The sequence below is a fragment of the Aristolochia californica genome, unplaced genomic scaffold (genome assembly GCF_029961685.1).
Source record: "Aristolochia californica isolate CCGP_79_NKW_82.1479 unplaced genomic scaffold, dmAriCali1.0.hap1 SCAF_7, whole genome shotgun sequence".
In the NCBI taxonomy this organism is placed as follows: Eukaryota; Viridiplantae; Streptophyta; class Magnoliopsida; order Piperales; family Aristolochiaceae; genus Aristolochia; species Aristolochia californica.
In genome coordinates this window covers 3,501,067-3,511,763 of record NW_027182268.1, presented here as the reverse complement: position 1 = coordinate 3,511,763, position 10,697 = coordinate 3,501,067, and the positions used below count along the sequence as shown (strand labels likewise).

Genomic DNA, 10,697 nt, shown 5'->3' with positions numbered 1-10,697 from the left:
CTCATCAGGGCAATATTTATATCCTTATTCAGAATTTTTAAATTGTTAAAAGTAAACTAGTAAAGAATTGGCCCTTTTTTTTTTACCATAATCACGGATTTATTCTGGATGTTCTTACTTGCATGTCAGGGCAATGCGGGTGATGTAACAATTGAAGGAGTTGCCTCCTCTACAAGAGAAAGATCAATCAAGGGGAAGATTTGGAGATCAGTTCATAGGGGGAAATGGGCGAGGAACAACTAGCATAAAGAGAAACAATTATAGTTTATAAATTTATAATGGATTTATAGTTTTTATTTGGGTGATTGTAAATTGATAGTGATATTTCATTTAATTTTGTTGTGTTTGATTATTGTATGGAGTTTATTTATAATGTTATGCAGTGTATGGAGTGTATATAAACAATTCCATGGAATGCTTATGGAATGTATAGACAATTTTATGGAGTGTTTTTGCAGGTATTATGTATATTGATTATGCCCAATTTTAAGTAGAGGTCATGCCGAATTTTATACAGGTATTATATACATAGATTATGCTCAATTTTAAGAAGAGGTTATGCCCAATCTTATACATGTATTATATATATAGGTTATGCCTAATTTTATGTAGAGGTCATATCCAATTTTATGTAAAATGTATACAGACAACGACGATTGCGATGGTCTTGAGGATGTGGGTAGGCAAGTAACATGCTTTCGAAAGCAGAGTGCATTAGAATCCACAAAAGCCGCACAATTTCGAGATGCCATATCGACTTCCATGTGGAACGATAAATGATGGTTGTATCTTATCACTTTTGAACATGCGTCGTTTATATGTACTAAACTTGTAACTTGATGATTTTAATATTAAAGGCACAAACTCATTATTAGAATAATCTTTTTTAGGTTATTAATAAAGTTGTATATGTATTTATTTATTATTTTTGTTCAATTTTATTACTATATTAAACTTCATATTTAAGTATCTGGTAAATAAAATACAATTAAAGTATGCATTTGATTAATTAATTAATTTTAATTTTGTCAAAATATATTATTAATTAATACCATGTAAAAAAATCTATCTTATGTTATTAATATAATACTTTTTTATTCATTAATCATATTTATTTTTTATTTAATCTATTGTATTAGTGATTTAATAGTGGTAATTAAAATATTGTTAACTTAAACACTTGGTTTAATTAACTTATTTTTATAATTAATAAAATCAATGGTTTTAAATTTCGAAGATGAAGATGAAGATGAACTTGTATACACTAATACCCTATTTCGAAGATTTCGAAGATAAACTTGTCCACACTAACACCTATTTCGAAGATGAAGATCATGTAGATGCATAAGATGAAGATGAAGATCAAGATCAAATTTCCAATTTGTTGACTTAACCCCCCCTATGTGAGCTATTTGATTTATGTGGAACTCATTGGATGATCTCAGGGTGACAACTAACCATGTTTAAATGATGTGTTATTTTTTCTCACCCATTCAGTTTTGTGGGCAAACATTTGAAAATGCGTATATTATTTGAGGTGACATATGGAATTGCTAGTTGTTTTTTGAGTCTCAATGTTTAAACGTATTTATATCCTTGAAAAATCTTATTAAATTTGCATAATGCCTCTCTATGTGCAATTTTTTCTTCATCATCATGAAATGTCATCTTTTAGTATTGTTTTTTGAGTTAGTAGAATTAACAAGATTGAATAAAAGCTCTCTTTTAAAACACAACAGTACTAACTACCTTTTTTTTTTTTTTTAAATGTATCACTGAGTTAGAGAAGGATAGAACAGAATATTTTGATTCCAAAGGAAAAGAGCCGAAGAAGGTTTTCTTTTTCTCTTTTGAGATAAATTGGAAGTTTTCTATCTGAAGAAAAAAGGGAGTTTCTTTGTATTTCCTTTTTATGTTATGAAATCTTGCCGCCTTAAAAGAATTATCAAAATGACTGTTACTTTATGCAGTCAAATTGATATTTCTGGAAATCTGAAAGTTGTTGTTGTACATGTGCCTTATAGATTGAGGAAAGGTTATCGGAAAATTTATGTGAGGCTTGTGAGAGAGTTGGAGAAGAAATTCAGTGGAAAGGTAGGATCGAGTTGTTATATTGCCTTCTTCAATGAACCTGATTCAGCTTGTCCATTTGGCATCTTTGTTGTTTATCGTTAAAGCTTTATTTATTTATTTTTTATTGATGACAATGTTCATATTCAAACAACACTTTTAATGCTAATTACTTTTTGAGATGTTAAGAAAAACATCATTTTCATACTGAACTGTCACTAGGATAGGACATAGATTTGAGTCTCACCACTGGAACTGAAATTTCATTTATTTGTGGAGAAATTAGATTTTATATGAAGCATTCATGTCCCTCACCTTGAACTGGATTACTTTTGTGCCCATCTTCCAACAACTTTATTTTTGTTATTTTATTTTTTGAAAAATAACATGACTACATTATTTTTTCTTTGATTCAAAGGAATTTAAAGTAGGTTCAGGCTTTCCTTACAAGAAAGAATAGATTCAGGTTTCCTTTGAATAGCAGTGCATTTATTGATATATCTACCTTGTTCATCCTTCTTTTAGCTTTTATAGTTTTTCTTTTTTTTGTTGTTGCTAACCTTGACTATTAACGTTGTCTAAGACGTGTTGTTATTGTTCTGCATTTGTTAAGAAATGCATATTGTTAGAAATCAGGATATTTAAGTAATTTTTTGTAGTATCTCAAAAGTGGTATTATTTGAAGGGAGTCTTGGTAAAAGGGCTATTATATATTCCTTGGGATCACCTTAGAGTTGAAGGATACTCAAATGCAAATTATGTTGGTTCAAAACTGGAGAAGAAATCCACCACAAGTTTTTGTGTTTTGTTAGAGGAATTTTAGTTTTGGAAGAGTAAAAAGCAAAACGTTGTGGCACGTTCTAGTGCAGAGGCTGAGTATCGATCAATGGCTCATACAATTAGTTTGCTCACGTGGATACAATAAGTATTGAAGAAATTAAGACTTGCTTATGAAGATCCTATGGTCCTTAATTATGACAATCAAGCAATCATCTTTATTGTAAGTAATCCTATTTTTCATGAGAGAACAAAGTACATAGAAGTTGATCTTCACTGCGAGGGATGTTGTGATAAGTGGCAAAGTAGTTACCCTATTATGATAGATCACTAAGCAATTGGTGACATATTCATGAAACCTTGAAAGCGAGACTTCAATAGTTTTGTATCAAGTTGGGATTGCTTGACATATATGTTCTAGCTTGAGGGAGAGTGTTAGAAATCAAAGTTTTTTTAGTAATTTTTTATGTGGGTAAGTCTGTAATTTGGTTCATAGAAGGGTCTAGATTATCAGAAATGTTGTGGTTATTGTGTAAATTTTAGGAGTTCAAAGGGTGTTTTTTTTATTTATGCATAAGACCTCTTGGTAGGGGCAAATTAGTCTTTTTGTTTCAGAACTTAAGTGAGTAATAAAAGAGGATGGGGGGTTAACCTTTTCTCATCATACAGGCTGTGCCCTTAATTTCTCCTCTCTTCTTTTCTTTCTTTTCACTGCAATTTCTCTTCTATTTCTTTCTTCATATTTCATTCACCACCTTGTAGTCTAATGTGTATATGTTGTTATAGGATGTGATCCTTATTGCCACTCGAAGGATATTGAGGCCACCCAAGAAGGGTTCTGCCGCTGTCCGACCTCGAAGCCGCACTCTTACTGCCCTGCATGATGCAACATTGGAGGATGTTGTCTACCCTGCAGAAATTGTTGGGAAACGTGTCAGGTACCGCCTCGATGGCTCTAAGAGATGTTTTCGAAGACATCTCTTAATCTTCCAAATCACATTGGGAAGTTATCTCAGCATAATCAGGATTGACAGCGTCGGACACTTGGAATTTTGAGGTGTTTTTGGATCCTAAGGAGCGCATTAATACAGAATACAAATTGCAGAAATTTCCAGTGACAGAAGCCTAAAATCATGAACCAACCAGTGTAACTTAATAATTCATGGTAAAGTCAACTAGATCGCACTGACTGTTGGAGTGATCTCGTCAGCTTTTTAATTGTGTTAATTGCATCTCGTTCCTACAGTAATATTCCAGTTAAGTTTCCTCTATCAGTGTATTCGTAAGCCAACAAATTGCATCTGGAATGATGGAAGGGCATCAAATTCTTGCAATTCGTCGGTCTTTGATCCTCTGGACATGACCTTCTGATTTCATCGGCAATTGAATGTCGTCAATGGTACATGACTCTGTTCCTTGATTAGGACAGAGCAATGATGGAAGCAAACAAGCAAGAAGGAAGAAATAATTAATGGAAGAAGAGCTCTAGAGATAAATATGGAGGGGAGGAATTTACCAAAGTAGATATGGATGGGTATCAAGTATTGAAGAGAAAACATGATTTTTGGAGTCGATACATGGACTCAAGCAACTCAAGCTACGCATAAATGCTCTTTGCCTTCAGTGAGACCAAGGTAAAATACATTGGAAATAAACATCTTATTTCTGGATTTGTTTGCTTGAGTCTCCATAAACTCCCTGTAGTATTCATCTATTTCCATTTGAATAACCCAACAAGTATCCTTAAGTACCAATAGACTGGCTTATTCCATTTTGATTAAACCCTAAACTATAAACAACTTTAAATTACAAGCTAAATTATCATATATTGAAAGTAAGGACGTTATACCAAGAACTTGCTGTTTACTCCTGCTCTATATAATAGCAATCCTGTGAATGAAGCTTCAATGGTAATCTCGGTCCCGGCAGGTAAGAAGAAAACATCCCCCTGTACAATCATTTCTTCAGCCATACTTGTCCGCATGGAACCTTCCCCTGCTGCCACCACGAAAATAGATGGGCCAGGGGTGGATGGAAACTCAACAGACGTAGACAATGGTAGGTTGCATTGATCTACTTCAAACTCATCAAATGGAGGAGAGTACCTTCTTGTATACTCGTTCACCGGAAATCCATGCAAAATCTCAGGGAAACCCTGCATGTGGAGTAGTATGTAAAGATATTATAATCTACAAGCAGAAGAATGATGTTTCAAATCACTGTTAAGCTTAAGCGAGATAGCTCTATTCAACCTAACCACATAATAACATTATATATCAAATCCCTACAGGGGAGATGGAAGGACTCACAAGAGGCATGGGCAATTCATCCAGCGTAAAGGGCAAGGTTCCACAGGAGAGGACCATTCACCAAATCAAGCAACGTATTTTCTATGGTTCATCAAAACATGACTGCATTTAAGAGTTTTATTGAGTAGATTAATTTGGTGCAGCATCTTCAGAAGTTGGTCTTAAGCGCAAGGGCTTCAAATGTTCAAGATAACTTGTATCAATCAAAAGGGAGAGGTGCACTGCCTAATTAACTACTATTTGAAGCATTAACTCACGATCAGATTCTTACCATAGTGATAGCATAGCTTAAAGAAGGAAAGAAACCTCCTACTTTCCAGAGTATCAGGAAAACAGGGGCAGCACACTTGAAAGAAGGGAAAACGACTGTTCCATGTGAAACTTTATCCATTCAGCAGAAACCCAAGAGCTAGAAGGATGCAGGGCAGAAAGCTTTATATATTAACAAGACAGAGTTAAGAACTTTAAACAAGTCATATGCAGGCAAGTGCAATGATTGACATGGCGTCAAACATGCAATAACAACGCTGGACTTGTACATCCAGAGAAAAAAAGGCAAGAACATTCAATCCTACATTCTGCCTCCAAACGAAGTCCTTCCACCATCTTGCAGAATTTATCTGCATCTCAACCCTATCTTATGCTTTACTTCTCATGAAAAAATTATAAAGTTCGAGGGTAACCTCCTGAGAAAAAGATAAGAGTCAATATTATTTACCTGTTTGTATGTCAGCATGGAACAAAGAGTTTGGACATCCCGGTACTTCGGGGTGAGACCGGCACGAACAACATTGTCAGAGGTAGCCATGCACTCCACACAATTGCCATAGATATAGGCATGTGGTTCATTTGCATCCAGATATAATGCTTCCCCAGGCTCAAGTTGCACATGGTTAAGAAAGAAGGCTGCCAGTACTCCAACATCAGCTGGATATTGCTCTTCAAGGCGTAATGCAAGCTTTTCCTTATCAGTTAATGCCCTCACCTGAGATGCAATACACAAAAAACAGCCAATAAAAAAGAGTTCAGTTTCTACTTGTTAACGCTTACTAGCAGCAAGAAAAAAAATCACTACAAAATCTTGTTACCTTAGTTTGCATGTCCAGGCGGGCTTTCATTTTGTTGACCATCTCTAAGACTGTATCTTTACTTGTTGACATAAGCTGGGTGAAAATCAACTGCAATGCAGATTTGACTTTATCCACCTCATCTTGCTCTTTTATATTGAGAAACTGTTCTGCAGAGCTACCAACCAGTTCCACGATCTCAGGAACAGTAGTAAGTACACTCTTAAGCTCCTGTGCAGCACAGCAATCCCAAGCAAAATGGTAAAGGAGTCCATCAACACTACAAAACATACTTTCTACAGCAGAGAATGCATTTGAAGGCCATTTCCAAATTGATCAGTATTCACATCAGAAACTTATGCATTAAATTTCTGGAGACATATAACTCAGTAATAGCAGCAGTGAGAAGAAAAGAAATGAATGGCAGTAGACAAGAGAAAAACTATGATATAAAGCAGACGCAAAATCAGGAATCAATTGCAGCATAAAGGGGTGCTTGAATGCCCTAACAATGGGAGGGTAAAAATAACAGGGAGAAAAATGGTAATGACCTGAACCCTACAATATCAAGAAATTGCTTTCAGACAATGAATAAATACTTGGAATATACAAAAATTAAATATACACAGGGAAAAGCTTGTTTTTTTTGGAATATTCATCTCTTTGATGGATAGAAGTGGTTGAGAACAAAAAACTCAGAAGTATATAAAACAAAATCAAGCAAAAGAATTAAGATAAGGTTTACGGTGGCATTTGAAAACAATGAAATCTTTCAAAAGCAATCAAGATGAAAGTCTTCGTGAACTTCAAACTAAATCAACATATACAGAGACAAAGCCAATTTTTCATTGCACAACTACTAATGCTCTTCAATACAATCTAAGTCATCAGAAATTATTTATACCAACTGCTCCTTTAGAAACAACTTTACAGAACATTCATGTTGTGCACGTGAGAAGATTAATGGAACCCATCATTTAAATCTCACATTTAAAGGGTTCATTACATCAAACGCTTTGGTCATGTTCAATACTCCCAGAAATTCTTCTAGCACGTTTGGTCTGCTACGGATATGATGTTATGTTGGAAGTAGGTTTTATTCACAGCACAACATAATGATTCTGAAACAATCTTATTTGGTTTGAACAGAAAACGAAATATTGAGTCTAAACCAAGTAAATTACAAAGCAAAATCAGTTGTTACCTCGAAGCTGACAAATCCACACAAGGCCTCAAATTCAGTGAGGGCTAGAGCCATCTCAGGTTTGTGATTGGGATCCTTGTAATTACTTGGGTGAAACTTATGCAGAAGCCGAGCCAATTCCTTGTCTGGATGAGCTTGTATAGATAAAGCTTTTGCAACTGATAGAACCTACCACCCATAAAATGAAAATTGAACAAAAGCAAATAAAATAAGCAGCAACAAGACATTCTTTCTTTGGATAGTTATTTTTACATTCAGACTATGTTACAAAATAACACATGTACTCAATGAAACCAAAACTTTGTCAAAACAGGTGAAAAAAATATTAAGAAAATCATGCCAATTAGATCGAAATTAAACGGAAGCAGCAGAAAGAAGTAATATCTAGAATATAGCATAATTATGGTACCGTCCGTGCTTGAAACGGAACAGAAGGGCTCACTGAAAAAATTGAAGGGAAAAACTAACATAAAAAAGAAGAAGAACGAAAAGATGTTCAAAATTCTAATAGAAAGATAAAAGTATATTAAACAAATATTATAAAAAACACACGTCGAGGAGCAAACTTCTGAAAATGAAATCAGAGCGTCAAACAATAGTCACTCTTCCACGATTAAAATAATTTGGTGTGCGAAAAACGAAAAATAAGAACCAAAGATAACACAAGTAATTTGGTGTGCGAAAAAACGAAAAGTTCAAAATCAAAGAGACCTATGGATGAGAAAAAAGTAGAAATATTCTTTTTAAACAAAAGATAAGCAAAGCAAAACGAAAAAAAAAAAAAATGAAGTTAGAAGGCTACTTTGAACAGATAAAATTTAAACACGCAAGCGAGAAATGAAGATAAACTACATAAAAGTTCGTTTTCAGACCTACGAGTATGCTGGAAATTCGTCAACAATCATACCTTGAACAAAAACGGCAAATCGCTCCCCCACTTCGCCAACACTTTCTCGCCCAATGCATTAGGGTTTTCACGAATCCACGACTTCAAAGACAAGGTACTCTCCATTTCGTCGTGAATTCCGCTGTCCATCACAAAAGACGGCCCAGAGTCGTGGGTTCCCATCCAAAGTTCCGCATATGGTTTCCCGGCATCAATGGGCTCCTGACAGTTACGGGAGAACAACTTGGCAACGTGCGATTCTTCTCCAATTTGGCCCCAATCGTAATTCTGTACGGAACATCGGAGGCGGAGGGGACTGAACGGCTTCATGGACACGGACGATTGATCATCAACTTCACATAAATCAGAGAACTCCGAGATAGAAGTTGAAGTAGAAGGATGGTTTATAAGGGAAGGTTTCTGGTCTGATACGCAAGCCATGAGAAGCGAGGAGAGTTGATGTGCTCTGTGTTTTGTTTTTAATTTTTGGTGAGAATTCAGATGCTTCTGTTTGAAAAAAACAGAGGACTGACGGGGAAGAGGGTAAAAGTAATAGAAGTTTCAGAAGACTTTGACCTGGTACAAAATCAATTTGCAGAGACGGCGAGGGACAGCGAAAGGAGTTCAATAAGCAGGCAGCCTCTTTTTCCCAGCTCACGTCCAAGAGTCGGCTTGCAACTCAGGGCTGAAAAAGGGGGGACCCGAGTCCCCAGAGGGCTGCACGAAGACGAACGAGCGAAACGGCGCGAGAGAAAAGTTCGCGCCCAGTGGGAGGCGTATCTATTCTCGTATATATCCGATGCCCCGGGTCCACCCGGAGCGTCACGGGTCACCGTACGCCGTTAGAGCATCCAAAACGACACTTTTCGCTCCTCCCGGCTTTTACCTGATTCGCGACCGATAAGATCCCGCAAAATTTGTCCTCTTCCCTCCGGTTCAGCAATGTCCTAAAAACACCCGAGGGTTTCGATGTAATTCCATGAAAAGGTAAGGGCTCTTGCGGAGCTCTGTGTTATTTTAAATTATTATAATATAATTAGACTTCAAAAGGAGCTAAAGTCAGCAACGTAGGGAAGGAAGGGTGGCGAAGCCTATAATGCCATTGTAGAGCATGTTGATTTGATGTTGCCATAGCTGAAAGAAAAACATGTTACATGCCAACTAAGTTGCTTAGTTAATTGAGGCACAAAGAAAATATTATTAGGAGATAGTCATGGATGGTTGAGCCCAATGCCTTGAACTCGGGTTTGAGATGATAGAGATAAATATAAACATAGTGATAAATATAAAGATAATGATAGAAATAAAAATAACTAGTAATTGAATTAGAGATAAACTCAAATTGTAGAATTCTAATCACTTACAGTCTTTGTGTAATTCTATAAATAGTTTACACTTGATCAATGATAATGACGGTAATATTATTCTTTATTCTTATATTCAACATGGCATTAGAGTTCCCAATTGATTAATCAAAACCAGTCTGTTGTCGCTAGAAATCCTTATCAGAAGCAGCCTTCATCGACACAGATCACTGCCGCCGCCCTGGTACCTTTTCTCTTCCTCTTCTTCATGCAATCTTGTCGGAGATATTCTAAAAAAAAAAAAGCAATAAAAGGTGTAATATTACCAAGCATGAGATCCCAACAAATTGATAAATTCTAGTCAATTAAGACAACAATAGACTTCGGTCTTGGAGAAGATTGCAAGCAATGAAGAAACTTATCATGGTTCGCGTAGCAAACTAAAAAGGCACCAACTTGATAGTCATGCCAACAGCACGTTATAGTATCGATCAGTAACAAAAGAACCAAAGGATACCATGTTAGATTCTAGGGTTCATGTCATTGCAAGCTTGAGATGACCTTCTTTATGTGTGAATTAGAAGAAAAGGGAAAAGAAGAGAGTTTAGAGAGAAAAGGAGATGAAGGTGGGTGAGAAGAGAAGGAGATAGGAAGAGAAGAAGGGAGAGGGAAAGTGGAATTAGGGCACAGACATAGTGCATGCCCCCTCCATTATCTTCTTTGTAATCATTTTAAAAAATTATATTGACAAGAATACCCTTGTTAAAGAAGGGCTAAAATAAGTGCTGAAATAAACTACCTTTAAGAATACATTACATATGGGCTTTTTCTCTAATTTATTTCCAACAAAACCAAATATACCAGCTTAAATCATCATTCAAGTATTTGGGGTTTTGGTGAAAGTTTGTTCAAGCTTAATTTCAGATATTGCAGATATTATTAGTTATTTATTTTCTTCAGTTCTTTGGGGCCTTCCCTTGTGGTGACAATTACTGGAAATACCCATGTGCTTGTCCAAGAATCGTAATTGTCTCTTATAAAATCTGGCAGCTATCGAACACTGTTTATGTTGTTATGTAG

The 10,697-nt window shown here is 35.8% G+C and overlaps 2 protein-coding genes across 3 annotated transcripts; one reads left to right on the top strand and one right to left on the bottom strand.

Annotated features, from left to right (window-relative positions):
* The first annotated feature begins 1,950 nt into the window (after window positions 1-1,950).
* On the top strand, window positions 1,951-3,903 carry LOC137936225 (small ribosomal subunit protein eS7-like). Its single transcript, XM_068780794.1, has 2 exons — window positions 1,951-2,094; window positions 3,634-3,903. Exons 1-2 carry the CDS (start codon window positions 1,951-1,953, stop codon window positions 3,901-3,903), a joined length of 414 nt encoding a protein of 137 aa, XP_068636895.1.
* A 568-nt stretch (window positions 3,904-4,471) lies between these two features.
* Window positions 4,472-9,020, bottom strand: LOC137936906 (mannose-6-phosphate isomerase 1-like). Of its 2 annotated transcripts, XM_068781872.1 has the most exons (6): window positions 8,335-9,020; window positions 7,428-7,595; window positions 6,245-6,454; window positions 5,875-6,141; window positions 4,953-5,002; window positions 4,721-4,845 (listed from the first exon to the last, which is right to left on the bottom strand). In XM_068781872.1, exons 1-6 carry the CDS (start codon window positions 8,752-8,754, stop codon window positions 4,812-4,814), a joined length of 1,149 nt encoding a protein of 382 aa, XP_068637973.1. In that variant the 5' UTR covers window positions 8,755-9,020; the 3' UTR covers window positions 4,721-4,811. The 2 variants fall into 2 exon arrangements, with proteins under 2 accessions (XP_068637972.1, XP_068637973.1); XM_068781871.1 differs by having other exon boundaries at window positions 4,472-5,002.
* Window positions 9,021-10,697: the final 1,677 nt, after the last annotated feature.